This window comes from Periplaneta americana, chromosome 1 (genome assembly GCF_040183065.1).
Source record: "Periplaneta americana isolate PAMFEO1 chromosome 1, P.americana_PAMFEO1_priV1, whole genome shotgun sequence".
Lineage (NCBI taxonomy): Eukaryota > Metazoa > Arthropoda > Insecta > Blattodea > Blattidae > Periplaneta > Periplaneta americana.
In genome coordinates this window covers 24381718-24409318 of record NC_091117.1, presented here as the reverse complement: position 1 = coordinate 24409318, position 27601 = coordinate 24381718, and the positions used below count along the sequence as shown (strand labels likewise).

The following is a 27601-nucleotide window of genomic DNA, read 5'->3' as shown; positions in this document are numbered from 1 at the left end:
ATCCACTTTTTACTTTCAATTAAATTTTCCAAAATTTGAACATTTTACACATAATTTCATAACTCCACGACCATTAGAGATAGAATTCTGAAATTTTGTGCACTGATTTAACATGCATTTATGCAAAAGGTAGACTACAATAATGCCATTTCTTTGAAAACAGAAAAATTAGGTCACAAAATATTACGTGAATTTTAATATATTTTATATAGGACAAATACAAAATTAATTGTATTAAAAAAAACAATTCCACATGTCTGAGAGTAGTCTACTTTTCAGAAATAAGTGTTTATTACATGCAAGAAAATTATTAAAGATGTCAGAGAGACCATAACAATGTTATGATTACCAAATGATGTAACTGCAGAATTTTTTTCTTTTTTTCATACTTTGATAAAACTGATTTGAAAAATTATTATTAGTAACCTTTTTTTGTACTTTTTCCAGACATTTAAGCTCTAATAAGTCTTGTTGTGGTACCTTGTAATTTTTGTCCAATTGTGAGTTCATTTTCATATAAAGTTTTAGAAATTTAGAGCCTGCATTTTCTGATAATATTTGTAGTCGTTCACGTACATATACCCTTAACAATTCTAAGTACTTTTTTAAATTGCTATTAATTTTGTTGTTCTTAATTTCCTTTTAATTCATAATCATAGTTAGGCTACATGATAGCCTACCAGTACTTGTTTAATACATAATTTTGTGCCTAAAACCATACAATTTCATTATGGTGTAACTTTTAACAAGAAATAAAATAATTATATATTAATCAGAGAGATATGAAATCATGCTATCACATATAAAAGTGATTTATTGAAGAGTTGGTTGGTGCTTCTCTGTGTAAAATAAGTCATTTTTTGTGTTAAGTGTAATGGTTCATGTTTCATAACATATATTCAACTTACCTCAGTTATTATTAAGTACACTTTATTATAAGTTCCATTCATGAAAAGATATTCGCTCTGCTGGACCAATGATTTTAGTATGAATAATGACATTGATATTGTTCAGTGAAATAATATAATATTTGTAATTTTAATTTTTATGTATTGTAGAAAACACTATCATCGAAAGAAATTATTGTGCAGTGTAATTACAATAGGATCCAGTTATACAGTACGTTCTTCTCTTGCTGTCTAAGGTGGGACAACAATTACAAACAAGCTCACGTATGTTCTTAAGGGGGGAGACGTGTGAAATGAAAAATCGCATATATATATTTTTTTTCTAAAAAAAAAATTAACCAGCAATCTCTTATTTATATGTTGAGCAAGTTTCAGTGCTCTGCCGCGTTTGGAAGCATACAAATTACGTCATATTTAAATGGCTGCACTCTTGAATTTGAATGCCATGCATACTTTACAAGCTGGTTTCTTACACTTATTTTTTTAGCTCATGTCGTCATGTTCAAAGTGTAAAGGCTCTTACAATTTTGATGCTAAGAACTGAAATTTGTACTGCATGTTCTATACAGGGTGTATCTAAATTGGTGTCAAATATTTCGGGGACGTATTCTTAACATCAAAACAAGTAAAAAAGTTAATAAGAACATGGGTCTGAAAACCATTCATTAGGGAGTTATTAAAGGATTTGTCCCTTCATTGATCGCTGATTGTTTGATGGTTTTTTTGTTTGTTTGTATTTTGTAGAGCAAAGAAATCAGAAGAAAGTGTATTCTGTGAGTGAACAGAGCGAAATGATTTGCATCATTTAATTGATGATGTGCTTCTGGACGTCATCCAACGAATTTGTTTTAACACGATGCTGCTTCAGCTCATTTCAGTCTGATAGTTCGTAATTTTTTTAATGATCGATTTCCCCAAAGATGTATTGGTCGAAGGGGATTCATTGCATGGTCTGCTCGATTGCCTGATTTGAATCCAATGGATTTCTTTGTCTGGGGACATTAAAGTCCCTGGTTTATGCGACTCCTGTACTTAATGTTGATATTCTGAGAGCGTATCCAAACTGGATTTCACGAAATACGAAACACTCCAGGAATTTTCAACAGAGTACGCCAGAGCATGTAATGCAGGTTTAGGGGATACATCGAATCAGGAGGAAGCCACTTCGAGCAATTTTTGTAACATTAAATTTCATCTTGTAACTCTGAAATAAATTATTTTGAGACCAATGTTCATATGAACCTTTTGTAATGTTTTTGTGTTACGAACACATCCCCGAAATATTTGACACCAATTTAGATACACCCTGTATACTGTGGTTAACAAAACACAGTAGTAAATAATTTCGAAATTAAAAAATAAAACATATTTAGTGGACCAGAAAGTTAAATTTTGAACTTACAAATATTTAAAAAAATTCTCTCCATTTATATATGTAAATTTAAAATTATGGATAAGCCTACTTAGTTATTTTCTAACCATATCACAGATGTCGCAAAAAGAGCAATGCATGAAACTTAAATTTTGTAGTAAGAGATGATAGTATTATTATTTTTTAGAATTTGAATAACTCAAAAACCATTTATCTGATCATAGGATCTACTTCCTCTGTGACTTTATATGGCTTTTGTAGGTTATTGGGCTTCACACATACAATCTCTTTCGATAACCACTCAAAAATAACGAAAATAGCTCTAACAACCTTTGTTATTTACACTATTGATTACCACTATGAAATTTAAAATCAATTTAGACTCCCCAAATTTGTTACAAAGCGAAATCCATTCTCTATCATTGCAGAATGAATGAACAGATGCTGCCCCTAAATAAATCTAGTTATTGAACGGTAGCTTCATAATTTATTTTGAAATCATTGGTCAATTTAAAACGACCTATTATCAGAAATATAAAGGTTTTGTTATTCTAAATATTGGTCATTGTCTGTAGAGACAGTCAAACAATATATATCTTTCAGCGTTGCACTCACAAAACCAAGGGTGGATTGTTTCTTCATAGTTTAAATCTAATATAATTTTTTAATGTTTCTCGAAAAATGGTGAGCCCACTACCTCCTGCCTATGCCATTGTCAGGCTACTATCTCCAAGACAATCTAGTCTTGAGAATGTTGCATGACACGGAATATGATGCTGAGGAAGTTGCTCGCATAAATTCACCGTGCCTCATTAGCATTGCAATAAGTTGCTCTATATGCCGTATGGAAATCAGCTATTTTGTAAACCATTGCATTCATTGAATTCCCCTGTTCGTTATGATGTAACAATAATAGTAATAATAATAATAATACCCAACTGACGAGGACCAAAAACATGTACTATTTTAATATTTGAGGGGCTCGGGCATAAAACATGGTTAGGTACTGACATTTTGGTAAAAAATGAGATAAGTAGCGTATAACATGGTATCTTACATTCTGCATCTAATGCAGTAGTTAGTTTTCCAACATCTCAACAGACGGCAGATGTATACAGACGTTACTTTCCTGGTATAATTCTACAAACTGTTGCATGTATAAATGTTTACCTACTAATAACTTCAAAACATTAGAAGTTCACTTACCATGTTTTACTCCCGAACCCCTAATTTCTTTCTCTTTAATACACTCAAAATCCGTAAGGACTATTAGAAAAATAATGTAAACAGTGACTCTAAAAATATTAACACATATGGGTAGTGATTTAGTTTATGTTTATTGTGTTAAAAACACGTACATTTTTGTTTTAATGTACAAATCGAATCAGTATTTTGCCCGTTTCATTTCCCTTTATCTTTTATGTTTGTTAATTCCGGATCCCAGTGGTCAACCTCTCTTGAGGACGGATGATTTTAAATCTTAGTAGTTAAATGATCATACACAAGGCCTTGGGGCAACATATTTTAATTTCTTCAAAATAAGGTAGGTCATGGTATTTCCATGGTTACAATGAATTTGTTTTCATCTCTATTGTAAAAATGACTACAAGATTTAACTTGAGTCAAAGACAAAAGATTGCGGCATGGTTGTAGGCATTTCCCCCCGCAAAGCCACCAGCGTGGCTCAGTCTGTTAAGGCACTTGCCTACCAATCTGAAGTTGTGCTAGGGCGTGGGTTCGATCCGTGCTTGGGTTGATTATCTGGTTGGGTTTTTTCCGAGGTTTTCCCCAAATGTAAGGTGAATTCCAGGTAATCTATGGCGAATCCTTGGCCTCATCTCGCCAAATACCATCTCACTATCACCAATCTCATTGACGCTAAATAACGTTGTAGTTGATACACCGTCGTTAAATAACAAACTAAAAAAATGGTTCGCAAACAATATGAAGCCTACTTAATAATGATCCACCACCTAAATTAACCATTTATCGCATTTATGACAAGTTAGTCGAAACTGGCTCAGTTGCTGACAATTACGAAGCGAACAGGCCGATCCCTTCAAAACATAGTTGTTAAACAAGAGACTTTCTTATGTAGTCCAAGCAAATCAACACGACGATCAATGGAAAATCTGGTCTCTCCAGTCAACTGTATGGAAAATGTTGGTTGGTGTTCCACTGTACTTTGCTCTGAATGTTCAAAAGTATCTTAACAAAACATTTCAACAAAGATGGATTGATAGAGGAGGACCAATGCAGTGGCCAGTATGTTCACCAGATCTTACTCCCTGTGATTTTTGGCTATGGGGTATGCTGAAAGACCGTGTATATGCAACCAAATCATGCACTGTAATGCTGACAATCTGCAAGAGGGAATAATGGATGTAATTGTAGCAATTGCATAAGAAATGTGCATCCAAGCTCTGCACACCACATGGAAAGGTTCCTTTATGTTGAACACGATGGTGAACAAGTGGAGAAATTTTTTAAGTTAGTGTATGCAAGTGTGACTCACTAACCATATAAGCGTTAACATTTTTTAGAGACACACTGTATAACTGGACTCTATTGCTGAATTTTACTTATTTATGGTACAGTAGGCCTATGTATATAGCAGTTAAATTGTTATTAGTATTGTTGGATTAGTGCCCTTTACCTAGTGACAGTAGTGATGTTATTGGTAACTGTATATTTTGTTTATGATAGTCTATGGTAATATTGTAGATACAGTTATAATAATCTGATATCAATGCTAGAAATTCGCAATTGGGTGCAGTAACATTGTCCCTAAGATTGATATGTCCTGTAGAATACAAATTCTGTTGGTACATATAAGCATAACATTTAGAGGTTCTTCACTTTGAGAAAGTATAAATTTTGATATTGTATTGTGATATCGATCTCAAATATATTTAATTTACCTTTTAATTTCAAATGCTAGTGCCTCGTAGAAAGACTAAGAATGTAATATTTAAATCTATGCAATTAAAAATAAAATACTAGATGTGCAACAACAATGTTCCATTAACCTCTGGATGCTATGCCGTAAGCAATTCTACTTTCCATTTAGGAAGTTCTACAGAGTGGATGAAGGTTATTGAAATCATTTTTGTGAAATTCTACATCTGAAGTTGTAGGGACTAGTATGAATGTCAAAATTTTAATGAGAAATTTATGTACTGGTAAGTGTTAAGGCTTTTACTAGTTGAAACTTTAAATTCACTTCAGCTAATATTTGACAAAGTACATTCAGTTGAAGAATAATCTTGGCAGTTTTGATGATCTCATACCGGTATGTAGCAAGTTACCTCTTCAGCTGAGTACCATCTATTATAATTCAGTCTTAATCAATAAATCCTAATTTATCTTTATGAATAAAGCTGATAAAGACGAAATATTACAGGGTGATCCATTTGGGAAGACATAAAATAAAAACGTATTAAAATGAGGACTGTTGCTATTTATTATGAAATAATTTGTACATGCACTCTAGAAGAATGGGAGTTTTGTCCAAATTAAGGCTAGTTCACAATAAACCGGGAACGAAAACGACAACGAGAACGAAAACGGAAATAATTTTGAAATGTATTTAAATGGGAGCATTCACAATTAACTGTTGTGAATGCTCACATTGAAAAATACATATTTTAACATTATTTTCGTTATCGTTCTCGTTGTCGTTTCCGTTCCCGGTTTATTGTGAACCAGCCTTTAGACCTCAACATGCCCAGCATTGCGAACACGACACAGTTCATATCTTGAGGCTAATTCCTCCCATGTGTGGTCTAACATCTCAGGGGTAACTTTCTCAAAAGCTGAGAAAATCTTTGCTCTGAGATCATGAATATCCCTGGGTCGCTGTGCATATACATCCTTCTTCACGAAAATCCAGAGAAAAAACTCGGGTGGTGTCAGGTTTGGGCAATCCACACCAGTTTTTATCAACTGTGTCATCCAGATAATCACAGACGTCTGTTGTCCAATGAGGTGGTGCACCATCCTGTTGGAACATGTTACCCATGTTGTTTTTCTGTTGCATTTGTGGTTCGAAAAAGTTTTTCAATATGTCCGGGTATGGTCCTGATCGAGCTGTTTCCTCTGTGAAGATAAACGGCCCATACCGATTATAGCAACTTACCGCACACCAAACATTAACTTTAGGACTAGCTCATTCCAGTTCATATGTGACATGCGGATTTTTACTTCCTCATATGATTGCATTATGGGTATTCACTCGCCCACTGACATGGAAGACAAATTTCACTCATTGTTGTGCAGTAAATGGCATTTTGTTTATTCGGTCATTGCTGAGTAACTTCTTTTGTTTCATATGCGGTGACAGTGATGATAAAAATCTCCCGTGCTTCAGTATCATATTGGAACTGAAATGAATTCTACAGCAACCCTCATAAATTTTATAGTCAAATTTATTTTATGTCTTCTCAAATGGATCACCCTGTATGTCCAAACTTGTCACTCCTCCGTTATCTCTTGTTAATAGATGTAACCATAACAGCGATAGTAGAGGTCTATGGATAAAAAAGTGACAAGAATTCCTATAATTGCGTGAAATGTTTATGCTGTCAGTTGGTGTTATTGCTATATTCAGATTTTTACGGTACTGATTTCTATTTATAAGGATTGTGAATATGATGGATTGTGAAATAAATTTAATGCAATTTGTGTGTTGAATTATTAATGATTTATTTTTTATTTATTTCTTTATTGAATACACAATGTAAACAATATAAACTGCCAAAATTATACAGACAGACATAACTGTCTACTGAACAAAATGTCTAGTGAAATGCAATTTATTTTTAATTTGTAAAATACTATGTTTTTAAGATCGATAGTAGTCATTATATGTGTACATTTCGACCGAACGTGAATGCATTGCCAATGACCTTGGATATAACTGAATATAAGAGTTGAGTTAAGAGACAGAATCCAAACATCACCCACCTTCTTGCACAAACCAGTAAGCACTTACAAGGGCTTTGCTTCTAGTAAAAATACAAGTTAACAGGTTTTCCTCATTGATAAACTATAGCTGTAATAGTTTTTATGTATTATACTGTATATAATAAGCTGTATTATAAGATAATATAATATATTATAAAATGGTGTATCAAATTTGTTTAATATCTGTATACAATATATATAGGCGTATAATTTTACTTCTCATAGGAGATTTCCCCCCCCCCCCATTTTCAGCGCTATCATATCATTACACATTTTAATTGTTGATGGGGTCAACGTCTCAACTCTCATTATAAAGGAATTCTAGTGTCTAAACATTACAAGTAATGAGGGATTTGTTATTTCATCGACCCAATTTATTTTTGAGTACATATGTGTACTGGTACCTACATTGATTAATTGTATGTTAATAGAAGGTCATGGTTGGATCAAGCCTACCAGAAGGAGTATGCTCATTGTCTTATATTCAGTTACTATCGAGGGACTCTACATACCAATATATAACAGAGTAACCAACGACTGCTTCAACATACGTATCTGGCAAAATAAATAATGATTGTCTATTCTCTTTTTAAAAAAATTTAGACCCGTAAAACACATTTTTTTTTTTCTGGGAAAACCTTTACATTTACAAAAAAGCATTATTTGACTTTTTTCTTCAATTATTTATGCTCTACCACCAGTATTTTTTTAGCAGTTTATATCATTTACACCCAGTATATTAAACCATATATCTGTAAAAGTATTTACAATGGAATTACTATGTTTCATCTTAAGCAAAGACCATAACAATGTAAGACTCTGATCTGTTGCTAATCAAGTAACGTCGGATGTTTAAATTTTCGTAACATTTTAGTAATTTGACCCTGGAGCATAAATGTTTCACGTTAAGAAAAATTGGAAACGTGTCAATTCCTTTATGTATTGTGTGTATACCATCATTACTTATGAGGATCTTTTTAGAATCACAAATTTCATAGATCTAATTTTAGACATATATATCTTGATTAATTTTAGAGGTCCACAGACTTCTACAGTAATGATGTTTTCTGTATAAATTGAAAATTGGATGTGAAATGACTAGTTAAGAGCCAAGCACTTAGTTTTTAACTACTCAACATTGTAACCTACTGCTGTTATAATGAATTTATTAACATTATGTAATTACTAACTAAATTTTTATCACTTCAGAAATAGGCAATTTAAGTATTTTTTTATACGGTACATAGATTTATTTCAAAAAAGAAATATGTGTAATGGAAACTCTTCACAAAAATGTTAAAAATGCCCTTGCATAAAATTTTTTTGAAGAACTCATATTTGTCTCTGCAACTATTGTACAAATCTTCATTTTCATTAGTCTCCTGGATTGGTGGAGATGGAAATGATGTGTAAATATACTGTGTGAAAATCATGTCTCCTGAATCGAATTATATGAACATGAATTCCAGATAGGTTCAACACATAATTTTTTTTCTTTCCTTTTTCTTGTTCATTGCAAAGACTATGGTAACAATTGTACTTTACTCAAGGTACAAATTTCTGATCTCTGTTATACTCACTTCGCAAATTCATAATAATAGACAGTGTAGTCGTTGAGAGAGAGTTTGTACAGAATTATTAAGTATGATTACTAGAAATGTAGAGCTTATAAACGTAACTATAAAATGAACTTCTATGTTTTCTAGTCAAGGCTGTGTAGAAATGTCACATTTTGGATCTCATAAGCAAAATATCGACAGCCAATGTTTTATTGAGAGTTGTAAGAGGCATGTTTCATTGGTGTACAGTGTCATGAGTGATTTATACTTGAAGTGCAGCAGTTGATCTGCTGTCAGTTTGATAAACGTCATTCCAAAAGACTTGATAATCATTGCTGAAATGAATGGAGCTTTCCCTTGTTATAGCATGAAATATGTATAGTCTATTTTCTTTTCTTACATTTATTATATAATGTATAAATAGCTTGCCTATGAAACCAAAGATTCTGGATTAACCAGGTATAGAATTAAGAAAAGAGACCAAGATATTTATTGATAACTGTATAATATGCTCTAATACTTACTATTCTTGAAGTTTATAGGTATTAGACATTTCAAAATAGTAGAAAAATTAAAATAATTAAGAAGTATATTAAGGTTAATTTGAACAGTTTAGCTTTATAATTGGAATCCAGTGTGATTTTGGACAGGATTTCACTTGTTAACAAAGCTGATGCTGTGTTAACATTCCAACAAATTTCTAACGATTTGATGGTCCACTCTCTGAGAACAAATACTGTTCTTCTAGGCTCAAAACTTGAAATACCGGTACGTTAGTATTTCTAAGTCTAATTATCTTGGATAAGTGTTATTCTAAGAAAAGATCTGGCTCATATAAAAAACGAAATTGATATTTTATCAAATATTTGTGGAAGGTATTGTGTTTAAACAAAGCAATGAATTGTGCAAATAGTGGGAAAGAGAGAGAGAGAATGTGAAGGGGTATGGTAACTGTTGCTAGTGGAAACGCACAAAAGAACTACTTATGTAGTAAATTTTGTTTAAAACCTACCCCTTCACATATTATTTTTGGTTTCAACTTTTCATTAATAAAGAGATATTTATCACAATGTGTTCTTCACTATTACTTTCTCTGAAATTCCTACACTTCCATTGAATGAGAATTAAATTTATTACATTATAGAAGCAATGTCGGCTCTAATTGCCCCACAGTTCTATCATCTCAAATCTTCTTCTGCCTCAAACTCTTCTCCCGGTCACCATTCCTTCCAGTGCATCATTCAGTAGAGAGTATCTTATCAGCCATTGACCCAATTCCTTTTCCTGATCAGTTTCAGTACCATTCTTTCTTCACCCTCTCTTTCCAACACAGCTTCATTTCTTATTCTGTCTGTCTGTTTCACACGTTCCATTCTTCTCCATATCCACATTTCAAATGCTTCTAGTCTCTTCTCTACACTTCGTCGCAATGTCCATGTTTCTGCTCCATACAGTGCCACACTCCACACAAAGCACTTCATTAGTATTTTCAGAGTCCGCAGAAGATGCTTCTTTTTCCATTAAAAGCTTCCTTTGCCATTGCTATCCTCCTTTTAATTTCCTGGCAGCAGCTCATGTTATTGCTTATAGTACACCCCAAGTATTTGAAGCTGTCCACTTGTTCTACTGCCTCATTTAGAATTCGCAAGTTTACCTTCTTTATTTTTCTTCCTATGAGCATGGTCTTCGTCTTGTTTGTATTTATCTTCATCCCATACTGCTCACAGCTGTCATTTAGCTGCAATAGCATATCCCTTAGTATCATCTCCTCTTCTGCTAACAACGGCATATCATTAGCAAATCTTATGCACTTTATTATTCTTCCTCCTACTATCACTCCTCCCATGTTCTGAAAACAGTTTTTCACTAAATCCTCCAAGTAGATGCTGAACAAGGTAGGTGATAAACGGCATCCTTGACATAGTCCTCTCCCAATTTTACTTTCTTCTGATATTTCTTCTCCTATCCTGACTTTGACTCGTTTTATATAAAGATCACTGAACAGTCTTCTCTCTTTCCAATCCACATCTATTTTCTTTAGGATCCCCATCAGTTTATCCCAATCCACTCAAAAGCCTTTCCTAGGTTCACAAATACTACTTACACTTCTTTATTCTTCTCTAGGTAAGAGCTGATCTTATGGTTTAAATTTTGTTGTTTTATGGTCAAATTTAAATCACCCCACTACACTACATCTCCAGTTTCCACACATAGTCCTAGTTTTAACTTGTTATCCCACTTATACGATATGTATATGATTTACATGCACTTGCTGTTAATATGACGTAGGTGCGAACAAATGAACACAATTTTTTTTATAAAGAGATTTTAATTTAATTTAACAAACAAACAAAAAAGTACTTTTATTTACAGTAGATGACAACCACGCCTTGGTTTCATTTGAGCAGTCATTAATTCGTTCGTCTTTTATTTCTTAAGCATTTATAAAAGTGGAATATTTCCATATTAAAAGTAGGCCTTCAGCTCTCACATCTTTTTCTTTGGTAGTAAGTTACCGTACTATTCAATTATTATTTTTTAATCTTAAACTCGAGAGGGGGACAATTGGCTAAATGACACCTCTGTTGCATACCCTTATCATATTTGATTATAGATCTTTACAAGTTCCTTGGTAATGTCCATATATTTCTATAAACCTTTATAATGATGTAATGTTTAATGTTTGAAGGGGAGAATCGTGAACATGTGCATGGGTGTGGATCCTTCACTTCATTGTTAGAGTTAAAATGACAGAGACAAGTTCTTTTTCTGTTGAAAAGTTAGTCGCGAGTTTGTGGATAAACAAACTTCCTTATAGAGGACAGACAATTAGCAATGTGCAAGAGTAGTTTCAGAAACAATGTACTAAGGTTGCACTGATGAAAAGAATATTGCTTTCCTAGGACGGGCTTCTATGATGGAAAGTGTAGAAGACAGAAACCCTTGGAGGCATGTACTGCTGTTGCAGCATCAATTGAGCAGTTGGCTCAGTTGGTGTGCCATGATTGACTATGATCACATGAATTTATTTTTGAGGCTATAGCATCCAAACTTCGTTAATGAGCTGTCGGATGCAGATATGCATGCCAAATTGAACGTGACTTCCCAACATTGTCAGCACGCAGCCATGACCTCACGACACTGGATAAATCTTTGTGGAATAATCTCAAGAGGAAGCTGCATATTACTTCAGAACCAATGGTGAACTGGAGCAAGTAGTATGGGATTCTTTTGTCTCGATCACACCTGCAGTGTTAGATTTGGAGGCTCATAGACTTGTGTGTAGGGTTGCCGATGTGGTAGGACATTCCCGATTTTCAGGAAGTTTTCCTGTGTCCCACTTATACCCATCATGGAATACAGAATGTCCTGCTTTTTAAGATACTGGTATTTATTACCCATTCCTAAGGAGAATTGAAATTCGCTCACGACGCGAAACAAATGCACCACGCACCATACTCAGACTTGAGAGGTATGTAAATTTCAGAGAATATGCTTTACTGCTTTAAGTTTGTATATTGGTATTTTTATGTTAATCTAAATGTTACTTAACAAAAAATATTATTTTTGTTTTTATATTAAATTGTCACATTAAATGACAGTATTACCACAATCTAATATCATAGTCACGAAGCTTGAGATGACTTTTTTTTCCGCGATACAGCGCTCCAAGCAGTTAGCAACTGAGAGTGCTAGGAACAATAGACTGTGCCGGTACTATTTCGCATTGTCTGTGATGAGGCGATAGTAGCGATCCTAGTGGCTACCAAGTAAAGTTCAACTGTCATTGGATGCATATTTCCTACGTATTGAACTTCATGATAGCATGATCAAGAGTGGGTCTCGGAGCGCCATGACAATTTCTGCCGCTAGGTTTGCCTCGCAGTTCTATTAATGGTGAATAGTTCCATTACTATAAGCATTGTGTATCGTGAAAATTCTTCGATTAATTTTGCATTGCTGATCGAGTACGAATATTAAGCTACGGTTTGGCTACGGCGATCTTCGCCGACGATCATCGCTGGGATTCTGTCCCGTTGATTTGAATGTGCATGGTTTCCTTATGGCGATGAACGTCAATGAACGTCGCTGAGCTCGACGAACATCGTCGGCGTTTGCCTTGGAGGCAAAAACCTGGCGATCATCGCCGAGAAACCAACTGTAAAATTACAGTGTGTCATGAATTAAATCATTTAATAACATGTGATTTATACATCATACATACTATAATGGCGGTAAAACAGAAATCTTTCTGCAATTTCTCCACTAATGAAGATGAGATATTAATTGATTAAACACAAATCCCCGTTCGACATGAGCCAAAAAGAAGAATCAACGTAAACAATAACAAATCTATATTTTGCAACAACCAGAACTGTTAATACAGTTGAGTAAAGTGATTCATAATTGAAGGATACATACACGATGCGGCAGATTTAGCTACTGAAGCAAAAGTTAGAGTGTGAAATAGTAAGTGAAGTGGAATTCCGAGCAAAGGAGAGAAGTGCAACAACCTCCTCACATTATTTCTTTTATTTGTAACATTATGCCCTAAATAAATGTTCCTAAATGAAAAAAAAAAAAAAAAAACATTGTAAAAAGTAAAAATAAAGTGTTTATGTAATTGGTTTTTACCTTAAAGTTATGCTTATCTTTCAGCTGGGCTTATTGTTTGTGAATAAATTTTGTGGATAATTTTACAATATCATTTTCATTTGAACTTAAGACAAAATAAAATTGTTCGGAAGAAAGTCTGAAATATTCCTTAAAATGGGTGGGTTAATTTTCAAGATGTCTTAATATCAGTGAATTAAAAGACCCCTCTGTATATCTATTTCTAAACATGACATTAACTGCCGGTACTTTAAAGATTCGTACTTGTTTTTCAAGGCAAAACTTATATTAGAACGTTATCATATTGTCATCCACATATATTATCAGCTGATCAGACATGGTCAACTATATAAAACAATTTGCTATCCATCTACAGAGTTCGCCGGTAAAGAAACCGCTCTCTGACGATGAGTTGTGGCGATTTCAATCGTCGGCGATGTTCGTTCGACGAAGATCGTCGTAGCCAAACCGTAGCTTTATAAACATGCCAAGCATATTACAGTCTTGTTTGAGATTTATTTATAATTTGTTAAATAACAGTATGCAGATTTTCAGTGTGATTTAATGGAATTTGTTTCCCGAAAGTCTGAATTTGTTCTATTAAAAATGTTGCTTACAAACTACATTCTTCATCTGGTTCATTTACTTTGGCAAGTTGATTGTTAAGATTGTTTTCAGTTCCGTGTTTTTCCTACAGATTTCGTTCCGTCTAATTCGTTGAATAATACATACACAATAAAATCTAGAGATTTTTGTTCGAAAATCGCAGGTTTTCGAAAGCCATCTAGCGGAATTATATGAACAACTGTTGGCAACCCTGGTCCTCGTGGTTATATTTATGGATGCCAGTGTTGCCAATACAGCGGTTTTCTCGCTAGATCTAGCGTTTTTCTTTGTTAGTTTAGCGGGTAAAATTTATGAAACTTGTATTGCTCATAAAAGGACTTAACGGTTTTTAACACTCACAGCGGTAAAATAATCTTATTTTTACATTGACAATATAGCAATTTAACGGTTTCTATACTGTATCTTAGCGAGTTTTTAAGAATCGAGTTGGCAACTCTGATGGATGCATAGGCATATTTACAATGTATTGAGTTTCGTGACTGTCTAGACTCTAGACTGTGGTGTTAGTTTGCAGTTTGTTGTACGATATTTAATATACGTTGCACTATAGTTGATAATTTTTTTGTGCCACAATTATTTATTTACTTATAAATATGTTGCTATGATATATTTTCGTATTGTATTGCAGGTAAAGCTGAAAATCAGGCTGTGCCTCATGTTTGTGTCTCTTGGTTATGTTTGATCATTGCCCAAGTTTTTCGGCATAGACTTTGGGTATTCGAATATTGTTAAACAGTTTGCCATTTTTAAAATATCGAAAATACTGCTATGACATGGAAAGTGAAACCGATACTGTTATAAAAGAAGTAAAGGATAAATGTTTCACAGGAGGCATGAGTGTTGTTCATGATATGTCTCTGTATGCTTTCATAATTTAAATTGAAATGGATATCGGCATTGTGCAGCAATTCATTGCTAAACTTTGTTGCAATCTTACAAACTCACTACAGACTTGCAGTCTAGTAAAGCAGCATAATGACAATTTACAAACATGTGGTGACTTCAGTTTGCCTGTACAATTGAAATGTTGGCTCAAATATCTGAACTGTGAGGAAAAGTGTAGTATTTATTTGAAGAACAATGCTTTAGATCCTGATAAAAGTACTATATTGGATTATAGTTACTTACTTCAAGCACATAATGATGAATGTCAGAATGGTGACGGATTCTGTGATAAAGCTGGTTGGGTATGGTTCATTTTATTGTGTTAATACGTAAAAAAATTTCTCATTTTCGCTTAGATTTCCAGGATAGTCAATCTGTCGTGCTTCTACGGGTAAATAACATGTTACAGTGTGGAACAAATACGGCAACATTGGTCACACACTTTTTTCATCATCTGAATTATGTAACTAATAGGCTATTTACATTTAAGTCTTGCTGTACGCAAATAGGCCTAGGTCTACTAATAATTTTTAAGGGTTGGAGTAGCTTAGGCTTGCATTATCAGTTTTAATGGTGAATGTTACTTGTGGGCAGTCGGTTGTTGTGACCTATGAAGGAACTAAATATCCTGAAGTAATTGCAGGTGCATGCTCGTGACAAAATTTAAATCTCGATGTTGGTACAGGCTGGAGTTTTAAATCACTTCAAATGGCCTGAACGACCTGACTTATCTCCTACAGCCAACAAGAGATTGTCAAGAAACTGTTACTGTATCTCTAGATGTTGTGAATAATCGTGGAGTTTTTTTAATTTTCAGAGCATTTTTAAAGTAAAGTAAACATTGTCTTGTGTTATTTATGAAGAACATTCCTTTTTCAAATTAGTTGATGTTCCCCTAGTTTTGTTTTGTTTTTTTTGTTTTTTGTTATTCTGTTAAGAATTTACGTATAATAGCCTAAGAGTATTTACAGTCATCTGTTTTAATTCCTCCCATAAGGGTAAAAGTCCCACACGTGACCAAAAAAAAAAAGTTCTATAGGCTCACTAGTTAATGTTTTGTTCAGTGTGATTGCGTGAGATTATAGAATTTTCTGCAAGTAATTCAGAAAAAAAATACAGCATAATGACAGCATTAGCAGATGGGCTGAATTTTGTATCATAACTCAGTAATTTGTTTTGTTAGGTAAATGCATGTGTCTTGCACGTGACCGTCATGTTTCTTGTATTTTCTAAGTACACAAAAAAGATATGATAGCTTTTCATAGCTCAAAAAATCAGGCATTGTTGGCACTTTCTTTTTGGGATGCAAGACTTTTAATTAAAAAGTTACTTAACTAATTATATGAAGATATGTAATTAACAAATTAGTTCAAATGTCCCACATGTAACCATGGAATGTTCCAGGGTCGTGACTTTGTTGTTGACGTCGCGAACGTTTATCTACTGTATATGGTGGTCATATTGGTTTAATTTGATATAGTCGCCACTTTCGTAAGAAAATTTATGAAAACCACAGGATTTTTTGCTTTTGTTTCTTTTCTGTTATGTGATGTTTGGAAGTTACATTGAATATTTGGGGGTTTAGGATGTATAGCCCCCTAAATTTTAGTACATTTATACATTTTATATCCTGTGAATTTTATAAAATGTATTACAAAAATGGCGACTATTTTTCATTAATTATGGATGCTGTATTGGGTACAAATATGTTCGTGACGTCAAGGCTCTTCCGTCTTGTCTTTAAAATTACCAAATGATTTCCTCATTGCATGTATGGGCAAAATTTGCTGGCTCCTGAAAATTTCGGAGTTCTGTCTATCCTTGTTTATTTGTTCATAGGTACATATTTATATTTACAGGTGATGCAAAACCTAGTGAGTTGCAGTAAATCCTGGCCTTTGGTTGTTAGCAGATGTGCAGTGCAACTTGATAGAGTTCAGATATATTTGGATAGAAGTCAAACCTTCAGAAGTGTGCTTCAGCTGATTTTGTCTCGGAAGCTTGTGTATGGACACTGCCCAACAAAGCAACAGGTATGGAGTAGTAAAAATGTTTTAAATTGATAGCTTGTATTTGTACCTTATGTGCTAAGTTTCACTTTCTTGTATTTTTCAGACGTTTTGCATAACCACAGATAATGTTGAAGAAGATAAAAACAAAATGGGATTAAGTGAATTGAGAATTGACCTTCTCAGAAACACACTACACAATTTGTTGAAAGCCACGGGCTATGAAAGTACCAATATACAAGGATGTTCGGAACAGAAGCCAGTAATAGGTCTACATCTGTCTACAAAATCTTCCAGTAAAATTCCATTTGGATGTCAGCGAATCCTCTGTGGAGTTGTTATCAACTCTAAAAACCATAGTAAAGAGACTGATGTAACAGCTGAGGATTATCGAAGGTATTTGAAAGTGATTTTTGTTGCCTGATTCTATTACTTTTTTCAGTTCACAAAAATGCAGTAACTAATTTTTGTAACAACAGTTATATAAATGACACCAGCATCACCAGAAAATGTCGGGTCTATATGACTATAGGATATCGGTAGTGTGTTTATGAGAATACATGTTGGCTAGATTGGGAAATGGGGTGATGTCATGTGGTCGACGTATGTGAGAAGGTTAGTGGGTTAGTTGAAGTGATATCTCAGTGACATGAGGTCAACTTGTGTGAGAAGGTTAGTGGGTTAGTTGAGGTGATATCTCAGTGACATGAAGTCGACGATGTGAGAAGGTTAGTGGGTTAGTTGAGGTGATATCTCAGTGACATGAAGTCAACTTGTGTGAGAAGGTTAGTGGGTTAGTTGAGGTGATATCTCAGTGACATGAAGTCGACGATGTGAGAAGGTTAGTGGGTTAGTTGAGGTGATATCTCAGTGACATGAGGTCAACTTGTGTGAGAAAGTTAGTGGGTTAGTTGAGGTGATATCTCAGTGACATGAAGTCGACGATGTGAGAAGGTTAGTGGGTTAGTTGAGGTGATATCTCAGTGACATGAGGTCAACGTATGTGAGAAGGTTAGTGGGTTAGTTGAGATGATAGCTCAGTGACATGAAGTCGACGTATGTGAGAAGGTTAGTGGGTTAGTTGAGGTGATATCTCAGTGACATGAGGTCAACTTATATGAGAAGGTTAGTGTGTTAGTTGAGGTGATATCTCAGTGACATGAAGTCAACTTATGTGAGAAGATTAGTGGGTTAGTTGAGGTGATATCTCAGTGACGTGAAGTCAACTTATGTGAGAAGATTAGTGGGTCAGTTGAGGTGATATCTCAGTGACATGAGGTCAACTTATGTGAGAAGGTAGTGGGTTAGTTGAGGTGATATCTCAGTGACATGAGGTCAACTTGTGTGAGAAGGTTAGTGGATCAGTTGAGGTGATATCTCAGTGACATGAAGTCGACGATATGAGAAGGTTACTGGGTTAGTTGAGGTGATATCTCAGTGAGTTTTATTTATTCGTCGTGTTGGTTTACGTTGGCCATGTTGTGACGTCAGAATCGTTTGTCAAACTTGACGAAAATTAAGCGATATCCTATAATAAAAGAATCCCAAAATGTCCACACTTATGGAGTAACAGTTCGAATTCTGGTTGGGGCAAGTTACATGGTTGAGATTTTTTCCGGAGTTTTCCCTCAACTGAATATGAACAAATGCTGGGTAACTATTGGTGCTGGACCTATTTCACCTGCATTATCACCTTCATTTTATTCAGATGCTAAATAACCTAAGATGTCGATACGGGTTGTAAAGTAATCTACTCACAGAAAATTATAGTGGAATTAAAAGAACCAACTTGTGACACCTCAAATGTCCTGAACGGTTCAGACAGGACCTTCTAAATTACCGGACCTGACACTGGCATCCAAGATGGCGGCCAGAAGAGGGCTTTCGTAGATTGCATTGAGTTAAAATAAATGCGGAACAAATGAAATTATTTTAACAAAATTGTCAATGAAATGATAAATAATTAAGTTCCTTATCTACATAAATGGACAAAGTACATTCAGTAACATAGAAATATCTCTATATCTACACCAATAATAAAAGAAAACTGATTAAAAGCTTAAATATGTTATTATTATATTAGGCCTATATGTATGTATGTATTATGTATGAATAGTACTGACAGATGACCATTTTAATCTCCTGTAAAATTCAAGTTTGTCAGGAAATAGAAGGCAGTACTACAATACTGAATAGCTGCTACTTCAGGATTTAGGAAATCTTACTGGAATCATACAATAGATTCCATCAGCAACTGCAGTTTATATATTATGGAGCCTCGTTTTCCTACTCACTAAACTTTGTCACTCTATTCACTGAGATTGGTTGAAAATAAAACTAGCTATTCACTATGTACAGTTTATCTCTGTAATATTCACTATTACATACACAAAAAATTAGATAGACTCTTACAACTAAAAGCGATTAGGAATTCACAGCTTGGAGAGTACAGCAGCCTATTTTTTAATTTGGAACAGCGATGGGATTTATTTTTTTATCTTTCAATGCCTGCTTTTCATTTTGGACCTTGCAATATTTATTAATGAATATGTTGGCCAATATCTTGCTGCACTTCACTGCTACTTTTCTTAAAATCATTTCACATTTACACATAACATCAAAATCAGTGATGTTTAATTTAAACGAAGCCACTGTTAAATTGATTACAAGCTTCCTCTGACAGTTCAACTATAAGAAGTCATTTTCAAATGTTTCACTAAATATGTCTAACTGAAATGACATTTAATAACATCCGATGTAGCACTTGGAGAGTGTATGGGGAGGACAAGTTTAGTCAATTTGGTAACGTTTCTACAAAAAGATCGATGAAAGTTTGTATGTGTTATTGTAATTAGAAGATGATGGGGAGCACGAATACAGAGATGTGGTGGCGACCATTACTAAATAAGGGCTGTAGAAATAAATATATCATCATTTCATTTCATTTAGGGCTGATTGTATAAACCATTTAATCTTAGATCAGAGGTTAAATTGATCCTCGTTCTAGCTGAACTTGGAATTTTGTGTTGTATAAAGTCTAATCTGAGATTAATTTGTCTTAAACTAAAGTCAACTTTGACTGAAGAAATTTCTCCGATTAAGTAATATGATCCAAGTTCAGTTATTTCCTTTCTGTTTGAAGTATACGAGTGGCAGATTGTGCAAAAAGAATAACCATTATTATTAATATATATGGTAGATATATATATATATATATATATATTTTTTTTTTTTTTCAATTTCTTGAAACATTCTTATATTTTATAAGGTTTTATCGTGTTCAGCAGTATCAAATAACATAACCTATAATTATATTATGTTTATAACGACCATTAATTATTCATGGATATGATAGGTACATCCATAAATTTTCAATTAGCTGTATTACTAAACGAAAATTGTCGTTTTACAAAGCTTTATTATGTTTAGCAGTATCAAACACCATAACATGATAACAATTTGGAGAACAGTCAACCTTCTTCTTATTGTCCGCCATTATTTACAACGCACAACACAAACCAGTCTCTCCAACAGAGTGTGCGGAAAGTCGCTAGATTTCTTATTATCAACAAAGAAAGATTAAATTTTCTCACTATGAGATGCTAAAAAGGTCGCTAAATCCCTATTTAAGCAATATAAAAGTTAAAAGAAATTGTCGTCGAAAAAGAGTTAAAGTCGCTAAATTGGCTACACTGAACAAACCTGTAAAACATTGCCCGCGCATCACATACTTCACCTGTTTATGCGATGTTGCCAAGTCCTTTTCACGTGAACTTAGATTGCATTTGAACCTAGGTAATTTGATCGCAGAAAAGTTTTATACAATAGAAGTGTCTGAACTCGGTTCACTTTCCGATCTTCGATCAAAATTGATCTTTAGTCAGGGAGTTTTATACAATTGGGCCTTAGTGTTCTGCTCAAGGGCAGGTCTTTCACTGCAAACCTAGCTTTCTCCAATCTTTCCTTTTTTCTGCCTTCCTTTTCGTTTCCTCATATGATCCGTATACAGTGAAACCTCTCATTTACGGACATCGAAGGGACGTAACAATCTATCCACATCTTGGAGGTGTCCTTTATTGGGAGGGAGGCTCCACAATCTAACAGTAAATTTATAATATGCATTATGTATCCCTTCACGCTTTAAATGAAATGTATTACTGTAGTTTAATTCTAAATATAGTATACTACTGTGAATTCTTTGCAACTTTAAACTACAGTAGATAAAACTGAAAAAGGAAAATACAGTACTGTGCCATGCAATTTTATTCTAGGTCTACAGTTATGCAGTACTGTAATTTGCAGTTTTCAACTTAACCTTTACGTTCAGGTGCCATGTCTCTCGAAACAGTACAACTGATTGAAGTGAAGAGAATAATCCTATTAACCCTATCATATGTCGAATACAATTTCATGATCGCGGAAACCTTAGACCCATCAGACAAGTTAAATTTTATGACTTTGTTTATCCACCCGCTTCCAGCTAACAAGGGGTTGCCGGCTGGGCTGGTGGTAGCCTACGAGACCCTTATTGTCTTCTTTTATGTTAAGGAGTTTCTGTACAGTTCTCAAAACTAAATTTTCCATTTTTGTAACACATTAGGTCTTAAAATCCAAGTTCTGTCCGCAGTCAGAGGTAAAGCAAGCTTTAGAATTGTGAAACAGCTGTCCGTATCCGTGTCTGAGAGTGTCTGTAAACGAGAGTTAAATTTATCATTATTTCTATATTATTTCAGTTGGGACATAAAAATCTGTCCTTATATGAGGAGTGTCCGTATCTTAGGGGTGTCCGTAAGGAGAGGTTTCATTGTATCTTAATGTCGTCTATCATCTGTTGTCTTTTTCTACCCTGAACTCTTCTCCTGTTCACCATTCCTTCCAGTGCATCCTTCAGTACGCAGTTTCTTCTCAGCCAGTGACCCAACCAATTCCTTTTCCTCTTCCTGATCAGTTTCAGCATCATTCTTTCTTCACCCACTTTTTCCACTCTTCATTTTTTATTCTGTCTGTCTACTTCACACATTCCATTATTCTCCATGTGCACATTTCAAATGCTTCTAGTCGTTTCTCTTCACTTCGTCATAATGTTCATGTTTAAATTTAAATTAATAATTTTTTTTTAAATTGTATGCAAATAAAAAAATTATTTAAGTAAAAGTTGACTGATTTTGATTTTAATTAAACAAATCAAATTTTTTTTTGCCGCTCTGCTTTGCATAGACAGAGATGTGAGGATATGAAGATGATTTCTATGCATAAATATGGGAACGCAATTCAGCAAGAGTCAGAGTGGAAGAATTTCCTCTTCCAGCTGGCAGATGCAGCTGTACGGATTGATCTGCTTCATGTAAAACCAAGTCACACAGTCTGCCTCAGCCTTGATGCTAGAGTTAGTGGAACTAGAGAAACAAGTAACAGAGGTAATAATTTATGCTATTCTTTTGGCCATATTTAAAAACATATTTAGATTTATAATAATAATAATAATAATAATAATTTATTATTATTATTATTTCAGTGACTTGCAAATGTTTTCGACTCACGAACCCCTTCCACAGCAAACCCCTAATTAATATAAATTATACTTACTTACTGACTTTTAAGGAAGCTGGAGGTTCATTGCCGCCCTCACATAAGCCCGCCATCGGTCCCTATCCTGAGCAAGATTAATCCATTCTCTATCATCGTATTCCACCTCCCTTAAATCCATTTTAATATTATCTTCCCATCTACGTCTCTGCCCCCCTAAAGGTCTTTTCCCCTGCGGTCTCCCAACTAACACTCTATATGCATTTCTGGATTCGCCCATACATGCTCCATGCCCTGCCCATCTCATACGCCTTGATTTAATGTTCCTAATTATGTCAGGTGAAGAATACAATGCGTGCAGTTCTGTGTTGTGTAACTTTCTCCATTCTCCTGTAACTTATCCCTCTTAGCCCCAAATATTTTCCTAAGAACCTTATTCTCAAACACCCTTAATCTCTGTTCCTCTCTCAAAGTGGGAGTCCAAGTTTCACAACCATACAGAACAACCGGTAATATAACTGTTTTATAAATATAAATTATACGGTATTAAATAATCTTAAATTGAGTTAAAGTTGCTGTAGTTGTAGTAAGTAGGCCTACCTTAGGATTCCCCTCCAAAAATGACACAGCAACACTTAAAATGTTGAAACTACATAAGTTTAAATAATTATACATTTATTTTACATTTAAACATTAAAACCGAAATTAAGTTAATAAGTCTGCTCTTCATGACAGATTGCGAATTCTATCCTCTGTCACTATTCAATTGCATTAAGCCATAGCTTAGCGGTGTGCGTCTTTGTATCCATCAGTTTCTTCATGAATCTCCATGTCCACAATCAAAGCTCCTTTTAACAGACTGAAGAAGCTACTCTCTGTCACTAAATATCTAAACACACACTTCATTTCAAAGAACTGAAAACAATTTATCTAATCCACACCGAGTCATAGTTGCTACAGCTCGATATTCCAGGTGTAATAATAATAATAATAATAATAATAATAATAATAATAATAATAACCAATAATCAATAACCTCAAAATTCTCCATTAGAGACTTTGGGAAACGATGGTCACTAGGTCATTAATGAGTCTATCCTAACTTCACTCTTGCTGCATTTTCTCAATCATAAAAGTTGCTTTTATATTGATCATATTGTAAATTTATTCCAACTCAACAATGTAACTTTTATTCAAAGCAACAATAATTATCACTCTCTACAATTTAATTTCACTCCCGTCAACAATGGGATTTGCTCTCCACACAGTAACACAGTATTCGTTAGTGCACTCCACTGACGACAATGACAATTTACTTGGACTATTACGAACAACAATGAACTGTTAATCTTAACTAATATTCACAAAGCACTATTTACAACACAGAACTGTCAGTTCTCAGTTCACAGCTCGTTTGTCTTGGCTAGTTCTTCTAGCTCAGTCACTCGCGTTCACAGAATCTCGAACCCCAGACCTTCAGAGACGATCCGCTGAACTTCGAACTCAGGTCCCCCAACTGCGGTCCACTGCACTCGAACTCCGGGCTTCAGGCTCCACAGTTACGGACATAACTCAAGTCGCGCTCTGGTCTCGAAGCTGGCTTCACTGCTACACAACACTGGCTTACTGACTGACTGACTGACTGAAGTTCACTCGCGTCTCTTCTTTTAAAACCCAACTATAGTTTCTGGAGAGTTCGCGAAAGATTCCACTCTCGAATAATCTGGATTTCCACTTCGACGGACTTCTGGACGATTCGGGAGGGTCCGTCTCCCCCTTCACTCTGCACATAGCAGTTTGCTTCCTTCCACTCTCGGCAAGCACCAGATGCGCGTGCAACCTGCCCGTCACGGCCGACTTAGCTCTTCCTCCGTTGGTCGTGAGATCGAACCTCACGTGGCCGTCACAATATTAATCGTTTGGTTAGTTTGTATATTCTTTTGGTTTGTTGATTATCCTTTGAGAGATCAGAGATATCTTACTTCAGCAGCTGTAATTAAATTTTGGTGATCTTGATTTAAGACTCCTTTTTCACTTCGATTACAGCAAAACTGGAAAAGCCATTATTTTGTAGAATTATGTTTCTTGTCTGATTTCCTCTAAGGGTTCCCTTTATTCTGTCACACGTATTATTTATTTGATAAATCTATATGCCTTTGATAGCCATCTCGGTAGCTCAGTTTGTGAAGTGTTGGTGCGATGATAGCAGAGTCGTGTTTGTGCTGGACAAAGCCAAGGTCCCTGAGCGTTTCTCTGTGGTTCTCCCATTTCTTTCATCATCCCACTGTCACTCTCCAGTTCAGTATATCTTTACAATAGTATTAAATAAAATTGTGTTGGCAGTATGTAATATTGTGGCTGGTGTACATCATCAGCTTGAGGAGGCATAATACACTGTTGGGGGAGATGGAAGGGATCTAGTGGGATCTCATCATAACTTTGGCTGAATCGACAGATTACATCACATGATAAATGTTCATTTGTACTTCAACAAACATGTTTAAGTATAGGAGAGGTAAGGCACAACAAGCTCATTCATGCCTGAGGTACTAACCTTGGTTTCCTTCTCTATACAATTAGGCTTGCTAAATTGTATGTTTCACCCATATTCTTACCTTTTTTACCTTAAAATCGTCTTCTATAACTTAAGCGTTATCTACGTCCCCCCCCCCCCCAGCAATATAATAATTTTCAACATGGAGTCTATTAGGTCTGTATGCAGAAATTTATTTTTATATTGCTATGCGTGTTTAAAATACCGTAATTTTTTTTTTTTTAAGCTATACCTAGTGGCTTGTTAAGAATGATATTGATCTTACACCTTAAACAATAAACAATCAGAAAACGTATTATGTGTCCTTTCTCGTTCAAAGTTGTGTAATCAAGATGTATAATAAATAATCAAATGGAACAAATTTGAAACCTTAGTGCAAAGGAAAAAATTAACAGGGGAACCTCAGTTTCCATTATCTTCAGTTGGATCTATGCAATGCAACTATCATGTAATCATGCTGCAAAGACAACAGGTCACGTGAGATGGCGCAACCAGTTTTCATTTGATCATGCTTCATATCTCACTACGTAGTAAGGTTGTGCAAATGTTGTATATTAATAGTTATTGGTAATAGGCTGTTTCCTTATCAACCCCCATGGGAAGATATCTTTGAGATGTCTCAAAAAGCATTGGAGAGAAAATTCCTCTTTATTATGGGTTCGTAACAGGTCATATGGCCTAAAACTTTTGTGAATGATAATGATGACTAGGTTAAAACTACTCCTATTTATTAGTCATGTTTATGTTGTTCATGGACTTAATTTTCCAGAAGCTACCTTTGTCTTGTTCCCTCTGTTGACCAATGTTGTCTGAGAGCAATGCTACAGTTTTTATTATTTTTTTCTGTATGATATCATATCGCTGATTTGAAGCATTTGCATAACATAGTCGTCGATTTTATGTGATATTGAGATCATTTTAATTGTTTAAAATATTTTATGCTCGACCATGCTGAAATGTAGTAATTATACACCTGGTAGCAGCCCTTTAATGCACCTCATTAAAGTACACCTATTCATTAAAGTTCAGGTGTTCCACCAATCAGAAAACACCATTGTAGCAATATGAAAGCGCAAGTATCGATAATTCTCGGATATGCAATTGAAAGACAACTAGCGAAACGTCACGGAGGCTGGAAATCCAATACTGTTGCAGAAGGTTATGTTCTGTTACTATAATAATTAGCGTTAATTGTAAATAATATTCAGATAAATTCAATTTGTCATCTCGTTTTTCAATGTCTAAATCAATTTCAAGGTTATATCAAGATTAATGTTAATTTTACTCTCTAGATTATATCAAGGTCAATGACATTTGTTTCTAAGAAAAAATCAATACTTTCGCGTCTGCGCACATCTCACAATTTACGAGATATTGCACAAGGTCAGTTCCGCTCCCCAGTCAGATAAAAATAACATGAATACTTATGAATAATTTCAAGTTAGAAATATGGTCGAGCATAAAAAGTCGTATGAAACTTGCCTATAATGGTAATTAAGATGCTCATATGAAAATGATGAAACTCGCTTGCGCTCGTTTCATAAACATACTCGCGTCTTAATTACTACCATTGTAGGCTCGTTGCATAATGTACTATTTTAATCTCATTGTAATTAATTTTAAAAATCTTTTTCTGTGAGGATCAAAAATGCTTCTACAGTAGTCAAATGAAACCCTGTCAGCTTCCATGCATACCGTACACTGATTATTTTACATGGGCTGTCCTCATCCTTTACTACAGGTTTCAATTGACGGAGTTAGAAGCAAAGAGGTACAAATGATATTTTTAAGGATGAGTGAAGTTCATCCAGAGCAGACTAAAGTGTCTAAAATTTTAGTGGCAAACCTTTTAACCACATCACACACTATAATTGAAATAAAATATTTCACGGAATTTACGAAAGTTTAAGTACTTTCAACTATATTTTCTCAAAAATAACTTAAGTGTACTTACACTCCTTTGCTTCTGATCCTCTCAATTAGCTGCTGTATCTCGGTTTTGAACATGCAGTCTTAGGCTGGTTATGTTGGCCACACATAAACTGTCATGCCTTAGACCATACAGCTAGCAAAACTCGATGCATCTTCTCCCTTCCGACAGATATACAACACCCGGCTAAAGACATGGGTCAAAAGTGGTATAAGCAGCATAAAAATTCGGTCAATAGAAGGTTCAGGTATTTGACATCTACACATTTTTTACATGTAGAACCAAACTGTTCTTTATTGATCAATGCAAGGCAACTATCACACCACATTCCATGTGATTATGCTACAAAGACGATGACAAATCATGTTAGGTGCTGCAGTCAGGTTTCATTTGAACATGCTTCATATCTTACTTGTAAGATTGTGCAAATGTTGTTACACTATTGGCACATGGCTGAAAGTATTTATTGGTCATGTTTATGCTGTTCATGGACTTAATTTTCCAGGAGCTGCATTTGTCTTGTATAACTGTGCCCGTGTGGCCACCATCTTAAGACAGTTTGAAGAAAAAGTTGAATCGGGATACTATCCTCAGCTCATTCCTTATGATGAAGTGAACTTCTCTTTATTATCAAAAGAGGTACTGTAAGTTA

General features: G+C 34.7%; 1 protein-coding gene across 3 annotated transcripts in view; it reads left to right on the top strand.

Annotated features, from left to right (window-relative positions):
• The window catches only part of LOC138715569 (kinesin-like protein KLP2), a 157499-nt gene that overhangs the window by 108956 nt on the left and 20942 nt on the right, over positions 1-27601 (top strand). Inside the window, exons 1-6 of one of the 3 annotated variants that reach the window (XM_069848780.1) lie at positions 14486-14565; positions 14674-15232; positions 16790-16963; positions 17046-17335; positions 22157-22356; positions 27455-27588. The exons of the other annotated variants lie outside the window; for them this stretch is intronic. Coding sequence (XP_069704881.1) covers positions 14930-15232; positions 16790-16963; positions 17046-17335; positions 22157-22356; positions 27455-27588 — 1101 coding nt within the window. The 5' untranslated portion in view covers positions 14486-14565; positions 14674-14929. Of the gene's footprint in view, positions 1-14485; positions 14566-14673; positions 15233-16789; positions 16964-17045; positions 17336-22156; positions 22357-27454; positions 27589-27601 lie in introns of those variants that run through there. 3 annotated transcript variants of the gene reach the window in all.